At 39.9% G+C, this 22,768-nt stretch overlaps 5 protein-coding genes across 10 annotated transcripts; 1 reads left to right on the plus strand and 4 right to left on the minus strand.

The window, feature by feature from the left end:
- The first annotated feature begins 10,883 nt into the window (after nt 1–10,883).
- Osi21 (Osiris 21) lies at nt 10,884–13,008 on the plus strand. Of its 2 annotated transcripts, XM_089464281.1 has the most exons (3): nt 10,884–11,002; nt 11,289–12,547; nt 12,617–13,008. In XM_089464281.1, the coding sequence occupies exons 2-3, from the start codon at nt 11,811–11,813 to the stop codon at nt 12,735–12,737; spliced, it is 858 nt and encodes a 285-aa protein (XP_089320407.1). In that variant the 5' UTR covers nt 10,884–11,002; nt 11,289–11,810; the 3' UTR covers nt 12,738–13,008. The 2 variants fall into 2 exon arrangements, with proteins under 2 accessions (XP_089320407.1, XP_017860404.1); XM_018004915.2 differs by lacking the exon at nt 10,884–11,002 and having other exon boundaries at nt 11,224–12,547.
- On the minus strand, nt 13,009–15,511 carry LOC108612033 (double-strand break repair protein MRE11-like). Its single transcript, XM_018004914.2, has 5 exons — nt 15,180–15,511; nt 14,076–15,117; nt 13,853–14,013; nt 13,475–13,799; nt 13,009–13,411 (listed from the first exon to the last, which is right to left on the minus strand). Exons 1-5 carry the CDS (start codon nt 15,404–15,406, stop codon nt 13,313–13,315), a joined length of 1,854 nt encoding a protein of 617 aa, XP_017860403.1. The 5' UTR covers nt 15,407–15,511; the 3' UTR covers nt 13,009–13,312.
- A 531-nt stretch (nt 15,512–16,042) lies between these two features.
- On the minus strand, nt 16,043–18,650 carry LOC108609675 (double-strand break repair protein MRE11-like). 4 transcript variants are annotated; one of them, XM_089465765.1, is made up of 4 exons: nt 18,008–18,142; nt 16,921–17,831; nt 16,715–16,863; nt 16,043–16,657 (listed from the first exon to the last, which is right to left on the minus strand). In XM_089465765.1, exons 1-4 carry the CDS (start codon nt 18,039–18,041, stop codon nt 16,393–16,395), a joined length of 1,359 nt encoding a protein of 452 aa, XP_089321891.1. In that variant the 5' UTR covers nt 18,042–18,142; the 3' UTR covers nt 16,043–16,392. The 4 variants fall into 4 exon arrangements, with proteins under 4 accessions (XP_089321891.1, XP_089321890.1, XP_089321889.1 ...); XM_089465764.1 differs by having other exon boundaries at nt 16,044–16,657; nt 16,921–17,860; nt 18,008–18,650; XM_089465763.1 differs by having other exon boundaries at nt 16,044–16,648; nt 16,921–17,947; nt 18,008–18,650.
- Nucleotides 18,651–19,233: 583 nt separating this feature from the next.
- On the minus strand, nt 19,234–20,716 carry Ppt2 (palmitoyl-protein thioesterase 2). The gene is made up of 6 exons (XM_018003910.2): nt 20,496–20,716; nt 20,299–20,398; nt 20,201–20,242; nt 20,033–20,140; nt 19,700–19,973; nt 19,234–19,633 (listed from the first exon to the last, which is right to left on the minus strand). Exons 1-6 carry the CDS (start codon nt 20,625–20,627, stop codon nt 19,435–19,437), a joined length of 855 nt encoding a protein of 284 aa, XP_017859399.1. The 5' UTR covers nt 20,628–20,716; the 3' UTR covers nt 19,234–19,434.
- Nucleotides 20,717–20,880: 164 nt separating this feature from the next.
- On the minus strand, nt 20,881–22,688 carry LOC108611338 (uncharacterized). 2 transcript variants are annotated; one of them, XM_018003908.2, is made up of 4 exons: nt 22,541–22,688; nt 22,183–22,274; nt 21,998–22,096; nt 20,881–21,932 (listed from the first exon to the last, which is right to left on the minus strand). In XM_018003908.2, the coding sequence occupies exons 1-4, from the start codon at nt 22,556–22,558 to the stop codon at nt 21,206–21,208; spliced, it is 936 nt and encodes a 311-aa protein (XP_017859397.1). In that variant the 5' UTR covers nt 22,559–22,688; the 3' UTR covers nt 20,881–21,205. The 2 variants fall into 2 exon arrangements, with proteins under 2 accessions (XP_017859397.1, XP_017859398.1); XM_018003909.2 differs by lacking the exon at nt 21,998–22,096.
- Nucleotides 22,689–22,768: the final 80 nt, after the last annotated feature.

The raw sequence follows: 22,768 nt of genomic DNA on the forward strand, positions 1-22,768 counted from the left end.
AATGAAAGATACTAAATAAATGCACGCAATATATTGTATAATTACAATATCCCCAACTAAACCTTCAAAGTTATCAGGAAACCGGAGAGCTGCTCAAAGCATCTATCCAAAATATAATGCAGTCCATTTATAACATACTCGCACTCAGCTGTTCGACTGCCTCGTACGCTCGCACAAATCAACAAATCAAAAGTGTGTAGTAATAAATTAAACAAGTGGTAATTATTACTTCTGTGTTCTGTGTTTGCTCGCCAGCAATCAAAATATTTCAGGGCCGTGCAGAAGTTAGTAGAGCTCATGCTGGGCCTAGGCAGTAGTAGGCCTAGCCTGCACCACCTTACTTAATTCAGAAAGAAGAATGTAAATGAGTCTCTAGCGACTAATAAATTCCCAATTACACGTCGACTTGACCAAGAAGCGCCGGCACATGAGGCGCATGAATTCCCCAGCTCGACTCATAAAACTGTGCAGCACAGACCCTCCCTCCTCCAATGCCAGCCTGATGGTCAGGCAATAAACTAAAAAGCATAAATTCTTCTTCCTATTTTGTTTCTTTTTTTTTTTTTCTTTTTGCCTGAAACGACAAATTCATGCACTACCAGGGGGTGTTAGCGACTTCCGTCCCCCGCCCCATCCCTTAGCTGTTTTCATTTCAATAATTTTTTCACGCAACGCGTCAAGTCGAAATGGAAATGGAAGTGGAAATGGAAAATCAAACGGAAAACATGGAAAATCACAATTATTTGCGGACTCCAGACTCCTTATCCATAACATTGCATGAAGGGTCGCTCGTCGGGTCACAGAACCTGCCCACTTGAACCAATGTCCAATTATTGGTAGCGCTGATGGCACAAATATAAACATCTGTGACCTCGCCAGGCGAGCGTGAAAGGCCCTTTGGCATTCGCATTTGTTCCGCACTCTGTTCTCGCCAAGTGCCGAAGATTGATACCCGAAATGATATCAGATGCTTTTAACGCGGCGCACAATTGTAATTGAAAGCATTATTAACGCACCGCCACACATAAGACATTATAAAACTATCAATAGTGGTATCAAGTAAGAAAGCTCTATTTGGGCGATATTCTCAACCCCGAGTCAGCACCTGAAGATTTTTAATATTATTGCTTGTTATCCAAAATACCATAAAAGCTTAAATTATATAAAATATACATAAATGCAAACTTCAGAGTGTTTAGCTCGTATAATGTACGAGATATAATTAAATAAATTGCTCAAAATATTTTAATTTTTGTAGTACGTGAATCGATAATTATCGATAATTTTCGATAATTTAAATTTCATTTAATTTGCGTATGCAATAAAAGTGTAACTAAATAAAAGTGTAACTAAAAATTTTCACTGCCGTAACACGACTAACAATTGTCTGAATTATATAAATATGTATATGCACATACATATATAATTATTCTTTAGTTTACCTATATATATATGCATTCTGTATTTCTGCATGTAGAGTGATATGTGAGTGTATATATATGTACATATATGTATATATATGTATATCCGCTGCCTTGTTGTGCCTCGTTAAAATTCCTACGAAATCACTGCGTGCAAAAAATAACAAAAATTCACAAAAAAAAAAAAAAAAACGAAATGGTTACGACTTTTCAGACTCTTCTTCATGTTTTACGATTATTCGTAACAATTTTTGGTAAGCATGTGTGTGTGTGTGTGTGTGTGGCAGCGAGTTTCCCAGCTCATTTTTGTGTGCAACATTCGTTGCCATAGCCCCACACTCACACACACACACACTCTCACACATTCCTCCCACATGCCCCTTCCCCATGCCATTTGCAGGTTCTTTGTTCGTTTTATGCTGTTTTTGCATACTTTATATATACACACACATACACCCATCCATTTACATATATATAAATACATATATACGTATATATTTGTGCAGAATTTATGTGCGCTATTGTTTTTATGGCATGCACCCATTTTCCCCATATGCCCCCAGCTCCAGATCCATAGCCATGCCCATTTCCATGGCCCATTCCAATCTTCATTCCCATTTCGAAATGCTGAAACGAAATCCAAGGTTGAAAGGCAAAAAATTGTATCCTTGTTGTGCCGCTTGGCTCTTGGCTCAAATAGTAGTGGGGAGCCGAGTCTCGTATGTGTGTGTGCGTGTGTGTGTGTGTGTTGACTCTGCTGGCACTTTTCTGCAAATTATGGCACATGAGGCAACAGAACAGTAAAACGGCATGCCTTGTAGTCAGCATTATGCATGATCCTTTCGTTCTTATGCATATATCTACATGTATGTATGTATGGGTATAGCCATCTCTCTTTCGCCCTATATAGATTGGCTTACATATCTATGTAAGTGTGTGTACGTGTGAGTGTCTGTGTGTTGCCACTTAAGCTGCTTATGTGGCGAATACATAAAATAAAAAGAAAATCCTCGCATAACGAGCATTTCCTTCTGCCATATTTGCGTTATTTTATTATCATTTTTCTTCGTTGTCGTCCTCATTCGCTTATATACACACACACACACGCACACACACATACACGCATGTATACACAAAATGGCGGCAGCTAGTCATTGTTGTTGTTGTTGTTGTTGCTTAAGCTTTTATATCTTTCAGATATGAGTTGCCATAAACTGAAATACATGTACACAAGCTATATGTATATGTATGTAAATGTGTGTGTGTGTGTGTGATTGTGTACATATATATATGCATGTATATACATATCTTTGATACAAATCCAATTTCTGTACGCCACAATAAAACTCAGCGCTGCTTTTGTGGGCGGGGCAGCAGCTGCCGATAAGCAGGCAAAATGGCGAACTGCCTTATGAGGCGATTTAACGGGATTCCATGTGCTGATTATGGGCATAAATACAAACCCCAAAAGAAATTTAAATAAACCGATAAACGAATCCCACACTAAGCCCTCCCCGTAAAAAGCTCCGCTCCGCTCCGTTGTTGCCTCTGCTTCAGCTTCTTCGTGGTCTTCTGCCTCTTTGGGTTACTTTGCTGGTTGCATGCTTGGGAGATACAAAACTAAAGACAAGCAAACTGCTTTAATTAAACTCGCCAAAAAGAAGCAAAACAAACACAAACACAAACGAAAATAAAAATAAAAATAAAAATGGAAAAGAAGTCGCCCAGGATCGCGCCCCACATCCACGCATCGCTTGTTTATGACCCGCAGCAGGCGCAACGATCAGATACAATATCTTCACCTGACACGGTCGCAGCCCGTCTTGGTAGCCAGCCCCAGTTGCAGTTCGAATTGGAAATGGTGCTGAAGCTGGAGCTGGAGTTGGAGTTGGAGTCGCGTCTGCCACACTCGCCACGCGGTGACAATTTATGACGTACAACACTGGCGCGCTACAAGAACAGCAAGGAACAGCGTCCAGCGTCGTCACGATGTGGTAGCTGCAGCAGCAGAACCAGCAGCACCAGCAGCAGAAAAGAAGGGAGAAGAGGAGGACGCCGCGCAATGCAAATGCAGCCAATGGCCGCAACGTTTATGAAAATCATAAACATTCGCCGACGGCCACAAAATGACATCGGAGCAACGAATATGCATTTTAATAAAATATCCTAAAAGCCATATAAATCACACAACCAACAGAGTCGCCTCGCCGAGCTCAGCTGCCGCTTGGCCTGTTTATCGCGTGGCTTTATCCAGCTTCTTCTTTTAGTTTGTTGCCTCAGTTTCGTTTTAACTGGGCATAGACCTTGATCGCGGCATTCGTGCCAGGACTGTCCTGGCACATGCAAGCAGTTACGCTAATTGAGCTTTTATCGATCCATAACGATTTGTTTTGGCAGCTCGCCGTCTCCTGTGCAGCATTATAATTGATGTAATAACTAATTACGGAGCTAACTGGATAACGAATTTGAGCTATTCTAGAGGTTTAATCTTAGTGTACTCGAATATGATATCAGGAAAGGCTAATCTGGCAGGATATACTATACATTTTCTCTACACTAACATACCTCTTGAAGTATCTTTTCAAATGAGAGGATTTAAGAAGGATTCGGAAGTTTTATAGTATTTCCCTCAGATACATTGTCCAAAATTTACTGAAAATAATTGTTTCAATGAATCGCAATATTTAATACCTCGTTTTCTGATATTCCAATGACATCAAAAACGGCTTGAAAATTTAATAATAGAAAAATTTTTCACAAGAGTGGTAAGGGAGTAATTTTAGTATCAGATGTATTAATCTGAATTTAATGAAAATCTATATCTTTTAATATACGATACAACGATGAGATGAGTTAAGAAGTCCAAATGAAAGGTTTTAAGATCGGAGGTCTTATAGTATTTTCCTCACATATATTTTCTAGAACTTACTGAAAATAATAATAATAATACTTCGTTTTCGGATATTCCAATGGCAATAAAGATAATTTAGAATTGTAAAAATAACATTTATTACAAGAGAGGTAAGTGTAAGGGAGAAGTTATACCGTTAGATGCATTGATCTAAATTCACAGAAAATCTCCCTTTCATCGAATCGCAATATCTAATACCTCTTTCCAGTATTATCTTTTGATAAACGATATTCCAATGGCAATAAAGATGACTTAAACATGCTTTACAAAACATGCTTTAAGTTCATAAGTAAGTCAGATACATTTAGTTAAATTTACTGCACAGCTAGCTTTCATTGAATCTGTTGCCGGCCTGTTGTCGTATTTTGAGACACAAATTGTGAGCTTCCTTCCCGTCACTAATTGCAGAATAGTCTTCAATTTAAGCCACATTGTGCCAATCAAGTGCCAACTGTCAAATCCCGAATTCGGCTTTTGACTTTTTAGTCTAGACTTGAGCAGCCGCAGGCGCAGTTGTTCATACTTTTTGGGCCAATTATGAGGCGAGGCATCGGCCCTGGCGGAGGGTTCTGCTCCAGCTATAATTATGACAGTTGACGGGCAGCCGGAACCCTTGTCAAAACGAAAAAGGATAAACGCATACACACATACACACACGTACGATGTACATGCATATTTCAGTTTTAGTTTCGTGGAATATAATGCTCTTGACACATTTGAGTGCCAATTTAAAAGTCACACATGATTCGAGCTGCTGCGATTATGCAGCGCACACTCAACCTGATGCGCACACGAAATTGAACAAGAGTACTGCAGTGGGGACTGCTCGACCATAAGATACCCTCGACCCTACAGCAGAGCTGCTACTTCCTACCTAGATTGAGGGATCTAATCTGCATTCATGATTAAACACTCACTCACATCGAGATGTTCCTTACACTCCGGTATTTCCTGTTCTTATATAGAGATCACACACACACATGATAACTTGGGTTGTAGATGTACGATCCCTATTACATTATATAAATACAGATACTTCCACTGCTCTACTTTTTAAATTTTTGAGTGTATGTTATATATACAAAATCGTAAATTTGCATAATCAATCTATATATGAAACTAAACTAATATATTAAACAATCATACTAAATATTTATATCTTTTTTGCAAGAAAAATTTATTATATTTTTGTTGTTTTTAATATCGATATTAATATGATATGGACAGCGAAATGATTAGTTGGTATTGAGTATACTCTACTATAGCATACATTTTGTAATTACCTAGATCTTAAATATTATATTTTCTTCACCTTTATAATTTGTTCCATATGAGGCTAAGTGATTTTACTAAAATATAAAAAATAGTATTTCATAGTGAATTCAACTTGAGAACGGTACTAACGCTCTTTCTGTATTTCCAGCGGTTACCCATTGCAATGGTTCCGGTCTCATTGCGTTCCCACAACATCAATATACCCCATTTACCAACTTTCAATTGGGCTCAAAATATAAAAAGTGTTAAAATATCGAATAACGAATAGCGTCTACCAAATATATGTATGTATGTATATGTAGACAGCAACTTGTGCCGCCTGTTGGCGCTGCTTTTATGGCCATGCTGATATATACATATAACAACAACAACCAACAAAAAAAAGAAAAAAATAAAATGAAAAGTAAATACCAAAAATGCAACCATAATCAACGTGCCACAACGTGCCCTCGTCTCCCATCGCCCATCGCCCATCGCCCATCACCCTCGACGAGCAAACATTTAACGATAACACCCAAAGATATCAAAATCGAAATATCGTTAGACAACCCAGACCTGAACGCCCATCCATCCATCGCAGCCCAGCCCCACACAGACACCCGCACCCGCACCCGACCCACACCCACTCCCGGCTCGCCGCATGCGTAAACTGCTTGACAAGCATAACAAACACAAAGTACACGAAGCCCCGCAACTTGACTGGATGACTGGATGGCTGGATGGGTGGATTGCTGGGTGCCTGGGTCTCTGCTACGGTTTTATGGCGCTGAAAACCATCCCCCAAGTGAACCCAAAGCCGAAAACCAAGGACCCATCGCACATTCAACATGGCGACGTTCTCGGTTGTGTTTCCTTTTGCGATATAAACGAAGTTTAGCAAATAAATAAAACCGTGCCGTACTTCCCTCCCTCCCCCTCCTCCTGTCTTTGCCCCCCTCGCACCATTCGATTGTATTGCAATATATATCGCGTACGTGCTGGCATGCCATAAATATGTGTGCGTCTGCATGAGAGCCAAACAAAAATTATATTTCTGTTTGTATTCGCAACAATTTATTTTGACTGCGTTAACGCCCACAGGCGAAGCTCCACAGAAGGAGGACCCCATCCTCGGACTCCCAATGGGGCAACCAGCTCCTATTGCCCTGATGGCTTATGGCAGCATTTCACTTATGGCTCAGCTGAATGGAAGCAACCCAGTTAGCATCTGCTGCCACCTGTCGCCTGCTCAAATGCAAATTCCTGGCCAAGTAGAGGCAAAGCCTCGAGCTAACCACACACAAAGCCTCGCAGCAATTGCAAGTGCAGAGGGCCACAAATAGGAGCCCATATTTGAGGAGTTCTCGTTGAGAAATAAAAAGAAAACTCTATAAATATTTACGGCCATCTTTGAAGTGGCTCTGACCTGAGAGGTAGTAGCCAGAGCAAGCACCGTCAATAACTCAAGCAAGACAGAAATTCGGAACAGGCAATTCAATTATTTAAAAACAAATTAAATCTTTACTCATACCTCGCATCTAAAGTATATTTGATTAATGTCGGCCAATGTATTGTTAGGATGAGCAGGGCATATATTGTAGTTCTGTTTAGTATAGGAAATTGGCAAACTCAACATCGCCTTAGCAGACAGCAGAGAATAGTCGAGTATCAGAAATAAAAACGAATAGAAGCATTTCAGTCGGGCATAATTGGCTGTACAATACTCGTTAACTTTTTGAAAATGGAATTTTTATGAAAGCGAATATACTCTATTGATTTTTAAGGGTATAGAGCATACACGAAATTCATAGATTTTGTATTATGTAAAGAGGACAACAGTTATACTGCAAATTATGGTGAAAATAACTCTAAAGACCGGAACAATATAGTGCTTCTATGTATTTTACCTACCGGCCCAAGAAGCGTGAATATATTATTTTTATAACTTTCACATATTATTATTAATATTATAATTATATGCTGCTAAGAGTTACCTATTCTCCATCCACGTCGCGTTGCCATTGCACAAAACCAATACACCCATACATATATCGAGTATGGCGAGTATTTAGAAAACATGAGAACCCTCAAGCGCAAGGAAAAGAAAATGAAAAAGAAAAATAAATGGAGACTAGCCAACTAAAAATTTAAAATGTGCAAAACTTTGCAGTTGTAGTAGTTGTTGAAATTGGAAAATGGGCAGCGGGAAAATAGGGGGAAAACTGCGAGCGAACCGCAGCTAACTGAGCCAAAGCTCAGCTGAGCTAAAGAGGATAGAACAAAGTCGTCTGCGGCATTCAACGTGGCCCGTGTGTCTTTGTCTAAGCGGGAAGGAGGAAGGGACGCAAAAAGGTGCAAACACGGAGCAGGTACGAGATACGGGCAGGCGAAAGACTTGATGATGATGATTTTCAGATATATATATAATATATGTATGTATATATATGTATCTGGCTACATCTATCTCTTCCAGCATGTCTGTATAGCTGCTGCTGCTGCTGCTGCTGAGATTTTCTTTGTGGTTTTCCACTTCTTTTGACAAACCATTTTCATTTTTCACAAAGTGCGCTGCAACTGAAGGCAACCAAAGTAAACTTCAAAGGACCTCCACCAAGGACTCCCCTCAAGGACTTGAGCTGGGTCGCCATTTTAGAACTCCGCCAGCATTGGTTGACGCCCACACGCTGTTGTGGCCAACTCCTGCCACTGCTACTGCCCCTGCTCCAGCTCCTGTTTCTGCTCCTGCTATTGTTATGAAATATGATGAAATATGAAAATGATATTCCACCCCAAAGGCTGCTCGTGCGCAATCGCATAGTGCGCTAACCCCGAGGGGGCACACACTGCCGCACTACCACACTGAAGCACTCCTATATCAGATGGAGAACTCGTTTCGACATGCCAATGAAATTGCGGCATAGCAAATATTATCACAACAGGCCACACAATTGATGTTCGTTTAGTCAGTCTTTGGCTCTCGGCCAGCGCACTCATCAATCAAACGCACTCAGAAGCTCAACCAATCATCCAATCGAACAATCGCTCAGCCGTAATGCTCACTCGTCGCAGCCACAGAAACACAACAATTTTCCAATTAAGCGACCAAAAATTTGAGCATATGATGATTATTGACGATAAGAGCTCGTAAGGAGCTCCAATCCACTCGTAAAATGTGCAAATAAATCGCACAATTGTTTCGTTGTTGGTTCTCCCCGTCTCTGACCTCCTCCACTCCCCCGCTCAATGCCAGACTATCTACGAGCATTGAAACTAAAAGTAATCTGCGGCCAAGCCAAAACAAAGAAACTTTCATTTCCAATTTTCTTGATGTATTAAATTATTTACGCCCTCTTGAGCACAGGATTTTTCGTGTGCGTGGCCAGCCATACCGACTATGATGAGATATGTACATACACAACGATATATGAGTACATATATGGCATACTATATACATATGTATAAAGACTACATAAAAGCATGTGTATTCATCTGGTTTTGATGTTGTTTCACCATATATTTTGAGAGTTTTCTGACAGTATTTGAGTATTCGTAGCAAAAGTATGAGGAATGCTTTTATTTTACGATATTTACACCCTAAATAAAACTAAAGAAATCAAGATATAATGGTACATCAGATGCAAATAAAAGAAATAAAATTCGAACACACTTTCACACGATTAGATATAATTAATAGGCAAGACGCTATTAACCAAGTAGAAAGTGTTGAAAAGTGTCTCCAACATTTTTCATCACGTTAATTGTAACGAGTAAGAACGTTGTAATCGGGTGCAACTGACTGCATGATACACGTTCACGCTACTAGGCCAGATTAATTTAATTTAATTTCTTTGAGCATCATTGTTTTCGGGCATTAAAATGATTTCTCTTTCCGTCGAATAGATTTCTTGTAATACCTCTTTTACTGAGTGAGCACAATGTTTCATTTTACCTCTAAAATCATCTGTTCACTTATAATTTTTAACAGAAATGTACAGCAGATCAATTACGAATCATTTGTGAAATTATTGTATTTTAACTCTCAGACATAGATAAAATAGCTTAAATTATATAAAAGTAGAGAAAGAATTGAAAATTTTTTTATTTTATCTACTCAAATTTTTAATATCTAGTTCCAATTTATTATAAAAAATAATAATATAAATAATTTTTAGCATCAAGTTCTATTTCCTTCTGCTTCCGTATCATAATTTTGATTGATTTTAATATGAATTTGGATAGATAATTTAATCATAACGCCAATCGAAATTAAAATACTGAAGGCATTTCATTAACCATTTCTTCACTACTTCATTACTTTATTACGTTAAATAAAAAATAAAATGTTTGCCCTTTTATAAATTCCAAATTAAATGTTTCTCCAGATTACATTAATAGACTGTTGGACAGACTTTCTAATTGCCAGACTAGTTTCTCGAGCCCAATATACTCTCGTACACTTTGCGAACGTGTATTTAAAACTGTCCCTAGTTAACAAATAAACTAGGGTCTTCCCCCTGGGGGCCGCTTTCATTGTCAGATTGCAGCAGGCCGGCGCTCCTAAGACACATTTCGTGCAAGCTTTTTACAGTCGCTGCGCAAGTTGGCGGCGAAGAAAAGAAAATTTCTTAACTGTACTCAACTCAATTTCACCCACCGGGGCCCACTGCACCAAATGTGCAGCCTAGCTCAGAGCATCGGCGGCTTGCCGAGGCCAGCAACCCAAGCGATCCATCTTCTCACATGTGCAGCTGGCTGCGCTGCGAGGGACCAGCCGTGGCCAGCTCTTTGGCTGCTTAATTGCATTATGGCACGCATCATAAAAATGCATTAGATTTTCCAAAAACTGGCGGCTCATTGCTGCTGCTAAAACTGCTAACCGTTTTGAATTGCAGCTCTCCAACTAGGCTCTGGCTATTTGTTTTGCTTGAAGTCTGTTCTACTAAACTAATTTCAGATTGGTAGTAATTTAACTTGAATAATTCTTTAACAAGCTATGCATTTCACAAGTCAGTTTGTTATACCCTGTTATACCCTAGATAACTGTGTCCATTTTCATATAACTTAAGATCTTAAGTGTTAATTCCTTTACACATCCCGGATTAAACTATTGGTCATTGTAAAGTATATATTGCTGTAATTTGGCTCATATATACACATAATATATAGTGATATTCCAAAAGTTTATTTTACTCACTCACTTTAAAGAATCACATTAAATGTATCAAATAAAAACAAACCAGCTGAGTGATTTGTAATTTTGTAATTTTTTCCCATTTTCATAAAACTTTGTTATTGCAGTACATTTCAAAGACACAATTTTAAGAAAATTGTTAATTCAGATAAAATATACCTTTAATTCAATGTGGATAAATAAATAAAATCGAAAAAATCTAATTGCAAACATATTTATATGAATGTACTTATATCCTATATATTACTTTCAAATATGTATTCAGATATATAACCATATAAAAACCACTTAGCAGTATGACTAGGATATTATGTAGTCAAGCAGAAGCTTAACTCTGTTGTGTACTCTCTATAGATGTAAGTTGGAATAATTATAATGTTCATCACGGCCACAGGGTATTTGCTAGTGAGGCACTCTAAACAAGATCACTCTTACTTGCTTCTCACAATTAGCCATTTCATTTGATTTTATATTTTTCTTGATGATGATTAACTTTTGTTTTTGGTTTTAGCTGGAGCCCTGCAACCTTACACTTGAGACTTGTACCAAACGCCCTTAGCAATATATGCATACGTATTACCAGATATCCGGCGAGGCGAAGAAAGATCTGTTCAATAAAAGCAACAGCAGAAGGCAATGCATTTGGCCAGCTGAGTCAGTGCAGCAGCACGAATGCGATCTGAGCATGAATGAGCAAGAGCATCCATCCCATCCATGGGTGAGCAAGTAACGAATACATGTCAGCCCCATAACGCCAAATGCCGATTATACCGATCAAAGAAAGGCAAATTTTGAAGAAGAGTAAACAAAAAGCAAAAATATGGCCAATTTTAATTGGCCAACACCAGTGGCAGCCAGATCTCGCCTCGTCTTTCCAACTGAGTGAACAGCCTTGGCCATGGATCGCAATTTATAAAAGCAACGAGTCGACAGCGTTTTCGCTGGAGTATCATTCGAAGATCGTTGGCGGTTGGTAGCAAGTGGAAGTGGACTCAAGTCGGAATATTCATACGATATATCAGCAAGCAGAACAATGACGCGTCTCGAGTGGCTGCTGCTCCTGGCGTGTGCCGCCAGCATTGGAGCGGGTGTGGAGGCCGCCACAACTCAAATGCAGAGACGACGCCGGCACAGCATCGTTGAGAGTGCACAAGCTGCCCCTGCAGCTGCAGCTCCAGCTGGCAGCAGCGATTGGGGATTGGGACCGGAGCTGACATTGGCCCGGCGTGTTTACGACGATTGCCAGGGCAAGAACGACTTCGTTGGCTGCCTCAAGCAGAAGGCGCTGCACGCCTTGACGCGCGCCCTGGACCAGGACTCCATTAAAATCGTGGACGGTCTCGTGCTCGAGAAACAGAACCACAGCGACACTGAGAGCATCATCGGGTCGCTGACAGATGCCAGGCAGTTCGGCAACCTAGCGCCCATCGATCGCGCTCTGCTCTCCAAGGCTGACAAACTAATGCGCACCCATGCGCTCAAAGTAGACATGGACCTGGACTTGGACGTGGGCGTCGGTCGCGAGCATGAGCATAAGAAGAAGAAGCACAAAGACGGCGGACACATCAAGTATGTGATTGCTGCCCTGCTAACGGCGATGGGCATTGCCGGCCCGCTCGGCCTGAAGGCGCTTGCCGCTATTGCCGGCAAGGCGCTTGTGATTAGCAAGGTCGCCCTGACCATTGCGGGCATCATAGCGCTCAAGAAGCTCTTCTCGCACGATCACAGCGAGGAGACCAGCTTCCAGGTGCACGCCGGCGAGCACAACAGGTAACTCTGACCCTCTACGCATGCCCAGTCACAAATCAAGTACAAATCAATCTCCATCAACCATTTTAGACGCAACACGTACGTCATCAGGCCCGTCTCGAAGACAAATGCTGGCGTGGGCGTAACAGCTGCCGGCGGCAGCTCCCCGGTGGATCCATATCGCTACTACTACGAGTACCACCAGAAGTAGATACAGAGCTCAAGTCTTTGCTCAAGTTGCGTGTGCGTGCGGATGTGGGTGTGTGTGTGTGCGTGCTTAAACGTCGTTATTCTCCAAAGCCGATGCAGCTAGACTACCAAAGAATCGAGCCGATCCGAATGCAGTGAGGTCAAGTCCTTACATCCTTTTGTGCGTTAAGGGACGGGCGCTAGCTCTTATTGTAGCTCTTTAGTTTAAGTGTAAAATAGGTTACTTTCAAGTGGTTTGCACATAATAAACAAGTATTAAGTGTTACAACAAGTTTTACAAAGCCGTTTTATAAAATACTTTATTCGGAATGAAAGCTGTAAATGGATTGAGTTTATATCCATGAGACAATCGATCGGCACAATCTGTTTTTGGAGTATATTAAAAGTGTATTTCTAGTTCTAGTTACTAAACTTGTTAAACGAAACAAATATTGTATATACAAACTTATTAATACTAACAGAAAACGAGTCGATCGACAATACACAACTAGGAAATTATAGCCGGGTGCAACCCATTGAAGACAATTTTGAAAAGTATTTGCATTATTTGTAATGTTAAATACTATCATATACATCTTAGTCGGAGTCATCAGATACAACGTAGGTTACTGTTGCCTTTGCTCTACGTCCCCTACTAGAGGCTTCCAAAAGCCCTTGAGCAGCACTTGATGAATTCTGAGCGAGAAAATAAATAATGAATAACATGAATCATAGGTAGAACTGTAAAATTAAGCTTACTTTAGTGTTGACGGACACATCTAACTTAGCTTTAGCCCGAGTTGCAGCTGCACCTCCTCGACCACGAGTTCCAGCGCCTCGACCAGCTCCGCGGCCAGTAGCTCTGGCACTGGATGTCACTTGCGCATCAGACAGATCGGCTTCATTACTTGTCTTAATGTTGGCAAGTGAGCTCTTAGCTTCTGTCTTAACGCCAAAGTCATCCAGCATTTTAAGCAGATCATCAGCTTTGTAGCGCTGCCTGAAATTCTCAATTTCATCATTTATATTCTCAATGGCAGGCAACGTGTCCATCAAATGCTCAACAGCCTTTTCATTGTAAAATCTGCAATTTGAATATTTATAGCAAGTATTTTGTTTGTGTTGGCTAAAACAAACTTGAAAATTTGGTCCGCGGCATTGTTGTCGGAGCGCTCGACCATGCGGTAGGTAACCTCCGCCAGTGCCTTGGAGTGTAGAAGCTTGAGCGGATTTTTGTCTTTGACTTCTTCGAAGTACCGATCGACTAGCTCTTCCACGCGTGCCGTGTTCTCCACCTCCTGCAACCACAATGAAATTATTAGCTTGTAAATGACGATTTAGATTTAGAGAAGCTCCTTACCATAACACGCTGCATAGCATCTTTATCTATATTAACCTTATCACTTTTCGTTCTCTTGATTAGCTTTTCAAATTTGACAACATCTGCCCCATTGGCCACACGACTGCCAAAAATTTGACCGAAACGAATGGTATTGAACATGTACGTCTCATCAGTATAGCGAAGACGTAGACGTATCAGAGGAATCGTCGGCTGCTTTGGATGACCCGTGAGCAGAGTTTTGGCCTGCTCAATCATGTCCTCTACACGCTTTATGGCAAAGTTATACACCTTTGTGGACGCATCGCCCTGCTTTAGGGTCAGTTTGTCCACATAGTCCTCTAGATCAATTGACTCAAAGATAAATGGACGCACAGTTTGCAGCGGCAAAGGCTTGAGATTAAACTTTGTTTTGTAAATTTCTAGCAGACCCACGTGCTTTTTTAGCGATTCACCTTTGGCCAGCGAAGTAGCCACTGACGAGCCTGGTTGGGACACGTAGAAATCGCGTAAAGCGTTTACTTCCGGCTCAATGCGACAGTCGTGCTCATGGCCCCAAATTACCAAATTCAGAAAAGCTGGCAGTAACTCTTCAGGCAGATAGTTCTTCGGACCGCGATCTGCGCGATTCTGATGTACAACCATTAAATGGAACCAATCTTCCTCGGACTCATTTGGACAATTAATAGTCACTTTAAAGTCCTTAAAGATACGCACTAGGCGTGCATCGTGAATATGGCTTAATCCATACAGTGCCAACTTGGTTTCGCCCTTACGGATCAAGATGGGGCTTATCTCTACTTTTGTAAGATCAGTCCAGCGACCAAAGTAGTTAATCAGACCCGTTGTGCTAAGCAAATCTAAGGAGCTCAAACGGCCAAAGCCACTCGGGTCGTCATGATTACCGTGTATAGAAAATACTGGTATGGAAATATTTAAATTGGGATCCTCGTAGTTTACCGACTGGTTGACAGCATTGTAAAAACATTGTGACTGATCACTGAGTATTTCAAGAGGTACGGGCTTGTCTCCAAATGTATAACGCCTCAGCAGTTCAATGCATCTGCAAGAGAAATTTCAATTTATAAACAAAAATGGAAGCTCTGCAATAACAACCCGACTCACTTGTACATAGCATTCTGGCTTGGCACTGAGTCATGAAATAAGTCACCTCCAAGCAATATCATATCCACATCCTCGGACACTGCCAGTTCCAAAATTTCCTCAAATGCTGTAAAGCTGTCTTCGCCGCGCACTGCGTCCTTCTCAGCGTAGCCCAAGTGATTGTCCGTGGCCACTAATACACGGATAATATTATCTACATCCTTTTCAGCTGCATCCGCCTCTGCCATATTTAATTCAGTTTATTATGACAGATTTACTTTCCAAAAAGGAATTTCACAACTGAAGCGCGGGCCGTGACGCGATTTATCGATAAGTCAGCAATCAGCTGTCGTTGCTGCCATAAGCGTCGCCACGGGAAGTCTGGCAACGCTGCTTAACATTAAATTAGTATTTATTTCACACACATACATACATACATAGTCAATTTGAATATCAATCAAATCAATTCAAATATTGATATAGACATCCTTGAAGTTTAAGCTAATAAGCCCGTATGCCCATCGTGATCAAATGAAACCTTTCTTGGTTTATTCATTCATTCAATTCATATTTATATATGTATTTTACCTCTGGCCAAACAGCTTAAAGTTTTTTCAAAACTACCGAAGCAATAAGAGAATAAAATTGACCTTATATCAAGCTATATATGTTTGCGTAAAACAATTTAAAGTATACCTTTTACTAGACAAACATCGTATGAGCTTGACAATGCAAATATCCATATTTTGTACATAAATGTTAACAATCGACTTGTTCATTTTTTTCGCGCCGAGGTTTTATGAAACGTCTGGCAGCACGGCTCTCGGAATTAACGGCAGGGCTATAATTCTTTCACTATTGTGAACTAATCATATTTAAAAATCAATTATTGTGGCTATCAAAAGATGTGCTATAATTTCTTACCTAATACTTTTACAATTTAATCAAGACCTAGAAAAAAAATACATATACATAAATTATGTAATTATAAAAATCAGACAATATCAAGTTGCAACTATAAGCTCTTAATATAAGCTCAAACTATTTAGTAATTTCACAAGAATTCATATAATAATGTCTTATTCTTTTGAAGTGGTTATAGAAATCTCATATTATTTGTGCGTTCGATAAATTACAAGCGTCCAAGAGTAATTGTAACTCGATTGTGAAGGGGACAACGGTTTATAAGAATGCAACACTCAAATGGAACGTACTTTTGTGTTATTGGCTATCTTTAATTGAAAATCCTTAATCGCTTAGTAGCAGCTAGTCCACCTCTGCTAGAAGGTTCGCCACCAGATGTCGTCAGTGCATCATTCGGAACAGCGCTGCGGTTGACAGCTGGACGTTTATTTCGTGTCTTAGTGCCAAGGGAATTCAATGCATTAAGAATATCGTCAGCCTTGTACCGTCGTCTAAAATTCTCTATTTCGTCTTGTATATTCTCAAGGGAAGGCATCTTTTGCATTAGGTGCTCTACTACTTTATCACTGTAATATCTGCAATTGTAGTATTCATTAAAGACTCTTCCTTCTATATCGAACAAATAAACTCACTTGAAAATCTGGCCAGCTTCATGGCCATCCGAATGCTTCACCATGCGCAAAGTAACTTCCTTCAATACCTTGGAGTGAAAAAGCGTGAGCGGTATATCCTCGATATACCGACCTAGTAAATCTTCTAATGTCGTTAGATCATCCACCTCCTAATACATATTTACTTTGTTAGAAAAAATAGTAGGTGATTAATAATGGGTCCTCACCATGCCAGACTCCACAGCAGCATTTGCTGTATCATTTTCGGTAAGCCTCGTAAACCTCACAACATCCGCGACATTAGCCACACGAGCGCCAAAGAGATGACCGAAACGAATAGTATTGAACATGTGCGTCTCATCTGTGTATCGGAGACGGAGACGTATCAGAGGAATCGTCGGCTGCTTTGGATGACCCGTGAGCAGACCTTTGGCCCTCTCAATCAAGGCCTCTACACGCTTTATGGCAAAGTTATACACCTTTTCCGCTGCATCGCCTTCATTTAGGTGCAATTTCTCGACGAGATCGTCGAGATCGATTGACTCATATACGAATGGACGCACAGTTTGTAGTGGCAGCGGCTTCAGGCTCTCATTTAGTTTGTTTATTGTCAACAGACCGACGTGTTTTGTTTTCGACTCCCCCTTTATGAGCGACGTGGCTACCGATGACCCCGGCTGGTAAACTTTGAAATGACCAGAAGCGCTCTGCTTAAAATCAACGTAGCAATCGTGCTCGTGTCCCCAGATAACCATATTCACAAAGTCGGGTAGACGATCCTCGGGCAGATATTTCTTGCTACCACCACGATCTACGCGATTCTGATGTACCACCATCAATTGGTACCACCCCTCTCCAGACAGATTATCATTATTAAAGTTGATTTCAGACTTCTCTAGCATACGCACTAGCTGTGCATCAGGAATGTGACTGAGCCCATAGAGTGCCAACTTGGTTTCGCCTTTACGAATCAAGATGGGGTTTATCTCCACTCTTGAAAGATCTGTCCAGTGACCAAAATAGTTAATCAGACCTGTTGTGCTAAGCAAATCTAAGGAGCTCAAACGGCCAAAGCCACTCGGGTCGTCATGATTGCCGTGTATAGAAAATACTGGTATGGAAATTTTCAAATAGGGATCTTCGTAGTTTACCGAATGATTGAGTGCACTGTGAAAAGAAAGCGATTGATCACTTAATATTTCCAACGATACGGATTTATCTCCAAAAGTATATCGCCTCAGCAACTCGAAGCATCTGCCAGAGGAATTCAGGTTTATTTTCAATTTGAAGATTTATTGTCAGTGATCTACTCACTTGTACAGCGCATTTTGGCTAGGCACTGAATCATGAAATAGGTCCCCGCCAAGCAATATCATATCCACATTCTCTGACACTGCCAGCTCTAATATTTCCTCAAAAGTCGTAAAACTGTCTTCGCCTCGCACTGCATCCTTCTCCGCGTAGCCCAAGTGGTTGTCCGTGGCCACCAATATGCGAATACTATCGTCTGCATTATTTCCAACTGCGACTGTTCCTGCCATGTTCTCTATAGGTCTACGATTTTTGTTTTACGGAACGGGATTTCTCAAGTTAAGCGCGATAAATAGGAAATCACCTGTAGACCTTATCAGACGTGACCCAGTACTGGAGTGGTTTTGATGATAACAATATACTTTGGACCCATACTGATAACTTTTGGCTATGTATAGCAGTGTACGAATACCCATGCACTGCAAGTTTCTTCGATTATCCCACAGTCACTTGAGGGATTATTCCCTTCGACAGCCTGCGCTTTACTTTGAAAATGTTCAGAGTTGAAGTGAAGCTTCGCAAGGTAACGTAACGTAATCCATTGAGTGTAAATTATTTAAGTATACTTAAACAATTGATGATCCTTGTCTTCGAATTCCCAAACATAGCTATCTACAATAGGTAGCGATTAGCCTATTTTTTAATTATTAATTTAACAACTGATGCAATTAATTTATAGATCTTCGAAACCAGACTTTAACAAAAGCATAAAGTTTTGTTGATGAAGCATCATTTTAATGGTTCAATTTATTTTGTATCAATTTTATTTATGTAGTAAAGAGTATGTATATCGTTTATGTCTAAGTATAGTCGTATGTCTAAGTATAGTCGTTGATGACGCTGACTAATGAAATGCTATTATGACAGGAGCTAATTACTTGATCTAATAAAAATATAAATATATGCTTTTTGAGAGCATGAAATAAATCTTACCAAAAATAATTTAATTGCATTAATTATTGATTATTATTTTTGTTGATTAGTCGTTGATTCAAGACTTCAACATTCATAGAGTTCTCTGAAATGCGAAAAAAGCTGTTTTTCCGATATGCTCACATTTATTATATAATTTCCTACTTTATTTCACAAAAAGTTAAAATTAAAAATAATTAAAATTAAATAATTCTTTTAAAACTTTCCTGTCATAATATATAAAGGTAGACTGTTCACTTTGTATAAATATTTGTTGTTGGTTGATAGCCTTAATCTCCATTGCAATTAAACATATCTTTGAATTTCTACATATAAAAATAACTATTTAACTAATTATTTTATAAAAGCGGATAGAACTAAGCTATCCATAAATAGCATATGCTCGAGAATATTTTTGATTACTCTTACTTAAATCAGTTCAAAATAAAATGTTTACCCATTCTATTCCACTCCTTTCGAATCACAGCCTGCTTCTACTCGCTTAAAATTGAATTTGTTTAATCCAAATATGGCATTATAACTTCATTGATAACTCCTTTGTTCAAATGCCACGAAAGGTGATGTACGAATGGCTTAACAATAATAATTAGTTTATTAGCTTCCAGTAAGGTCTTCAATCCGATTGAGTCATTCATGTAGATTTCCCGTTTATAAAACGGAATCACATTCAATGATTCATTGAAGTAACTAAAATGACTGAATGAAACATAGTTTAATAAAATTATATATAATATTTATATTGTATAGATTTGTATATGTTACCTAGATTCCCATGGTGTAATAACATCATCGTTTGGTCCTCCGATTAGGACAAGCTTATTCAGCCGTACCATTCCCATTTTGAACGAAGTTGAATTGGAGCTCAGCTTCTCATTGTTTATCAAGGGTAAGAATTCACTATATTTCATATATAGGTCTTGCTTATGTGGGTCATTCCAGTAGCCGCCTACAGATGTGTGTTGCCCCACCCGCGAGTAGAATAGCTCAAATGCTGTCTTTGCCGCAAGATCCGGGAAAATTAAGTGCAAGAAACTTGCTGAAAGCGTAAAGAAGTTTACTAAATCTTAATCACATATATTTATATATATTACATACTTCCATATTGTCCAGCTTGAGGTGATGATAGCGATATAAAGGTTTTTACATTGTGGTCGGGTAAGCTTTGAATCGCCGCCCTCGCCAAGAGCCCGCCTTGAGAGTAGCCTGCATAGAGGATCAGAAATCAACAACATAGTCCAAAGATGATTCCTAATATTGACATACCTAATACAATTATGCCTTCCGGGTGCAGTTTTCCAATTTGATCTAAAATTATACAGAAAAAATTAATAGATGAGATCTTTTAAATAACATTAACTCACCTATGTAATCTTTTATTTGTTGGACTTGCCGCCAGGCATTCTCCAGGCTGTACCACCCGCTGAACTTATCGCAATTGTATACGACTGTACCCGGATGCAACTAAATAGAAAACATATAGAATTAAAAAATTGACTTTGAACTTGTCATTGGAGGCAAATGGACAATAACAAAGAACGGTTCGACCCCCCGCACTTACTTTCTCAATATGTCGCACCAAAACAGTCATAGATTCAGCTCCCGATAATATGCCATGGAGTATCACAACAGGCTTGTACGCCAAAGACCCAACAAAGTACATACATACTATTAGCAAGTATTTTATTCTCATTTTATAATCCGCAGACGATGTGCGTCCTACCGAAAAGATTTTCTGCGTTTGTTTTATTTACATAGCTACAAGAAACTGCTGTTAACGGAGGAGTGAGTATGTCCAGAGAGGAGCACAACTGTTAGTTATCCGACTGTTATTAAATTAAAATTAGTATGCAGCTCAGCGTTTACAGTTTGAGCAAAAAATTTATTAGTATTCGAAAAAAAATATTGAATATGGAAAAGCTCCATATTGGAAATAAAAAACTTAATTTCTATAATTATGCTCATTTATTTCATTCTCACCTTAGATCAATTTTGTTATGTACTTTGCACTATTAAATCTGTTCTTAAATATATGTATATGTGTAGATGCGGCAAACAATTAAATACATCGAACTTATCAAGCCCTTAATTTCCGTTTCAAATTTTAAAATTACATTTTCAATATATATACATATGCATATATATATGAGGATGATTTACTTGAAGCTTCTTTTTAACATTTATTTATTACTAATAATAGAAGTGCTCGCCCAGGCCGTTCGTTACCTCCGCTTCAGTTTCAGTTTCAGCTGCAACTACAGGGATTGAACTTCACCCAGCCACCTCTTCGCTGACAAAGTCCAGCTTAACAACCTCCGCGGGCAGGCACTCCTCCACATCGTTCTCCTGCACATTTATCCTGTTCAGTGTCATCGACACATCAGGTCCGCACTTGAGACCAGCATTCGTTGAGGTGTTTGATGTGGTGCTCACCACATCCTCTGCTACTACAACGGCGCCCACTGCACCAGCTGTTACAGCTGTTGCTCCGACACTTGGCGACAATACTGAGCTATTTGAGTTGGCAGGCACAATGATTTGTTGTGTAGCAGTTGTCGCCACAATTGGCAGCGATGTCTGCTGCATCGCTGTCGTTGACGTGGGCTGCTGTATGATGATGTTCTCTGTGATGGTTGGCGTATTGGCGGCTGCTGCTGCTGCTGCAGCAGCTTGTGCTGCGGCTAAAGCTGCTGCTTTTTGTTGCTGCATTTGTTGAAATTGTTTGATTGTCACTGTTGTTGTTGTTGTTGTCGTTGATTGCTGCGGCTGCAATATAATTTGTTTTGCTTGCTGCTGCACTTGTTGTTGCTGCGGCTGCTGCTGCTGTATGATGTGTGATTTGAATACGTGTTGCTGCTGCGGCTGCTGCTGCTGCTGGACAATTGGTAACTGTTGCACTGTCTGTATAACGTGTTGCACCTGCTGCACGGGCACTTGCTTTGCTGGTATGCCAGCATCCTCAAACGCCTTCTTCTTCAATGCCTGTCGTATTTGGGAGCTGTAGGAAGCAGAGTTTATTTTATTGAGGTCATATTATTTCGTATCATGTTCTCTCGCTCTTACACTGTGCGATTTTTAATGCTTAAACTGATTTTGCTCAGATCATCGGAGAAGCGCATTATGGACGAGTGTAACATGTCAATTTCCTCATCTGTCCATTTACTGTGGCATAGCGAGGGAACATGAAATTCAGTTGTACTTAGTTCTTTATTAAAGCTCTTTTTCATTTATAGCCAACTCTCACTTACCCAGAGGGAGATTCGGCATTTGGATGCAATTGCATTGTCAGATCGCCGAGTCTGCTGAACGCTTGGCCGGCTGCCGTGAAAATTTCCCCAACCTGTGCAAAACGACAAATATTTATATACGTGCATTCAAATCGAGTTGTTGTTTATGTTTAGCCTTAGCATGCGTTGCAAATTCAAAACAAACGCGCCCCATGAAGCAAAACATTTCGCTAACATTCGCTTTCGAAGGAGTGAGATGAACTGAACGAATGACGCTCAGCCGCCAAAAATTTTGCAACGCACATAGGAAAAGAGGCATTTCAGTTGAAAAAATGCACTTGAACTAATTTTAAAAAAACTGCGTGTGCTTTAAATATACCTTTGTTGCCGAATTCATGGCCCACTTAAGCAGAATCACTTTTTTTTAATACAAGATTTAATATGTGTGTGGAGGCTGGTCGATAGCTGCTCGATCTCTTAGCAATGCAACTCTTGTATTTTCAAGCTATCAAACGCATTGTTATCGTTTATATCGATAAGCTCGCTGACAGTGTTCCCTCCTTAATTTACTTTATTGCATTGTTGTATGGGGCGCCAAAAGTAAATT

This window comes from Drosophila arizonae, chromosome 3, assembly GCF_054131065.1.
Source record: "Drosophila arizonae isolate 15081-1271.41 chromosome 3, UAZ_ARI_1.0, whole genome shotgun sequence".
Classification (NCBI taxonomy): domain Eukaryota; kingdom Metazoa; phylum Arthropoda; class Insecta; order Diptera; family Drosophilidae; genus Drosophila; species Drosophila arizonae.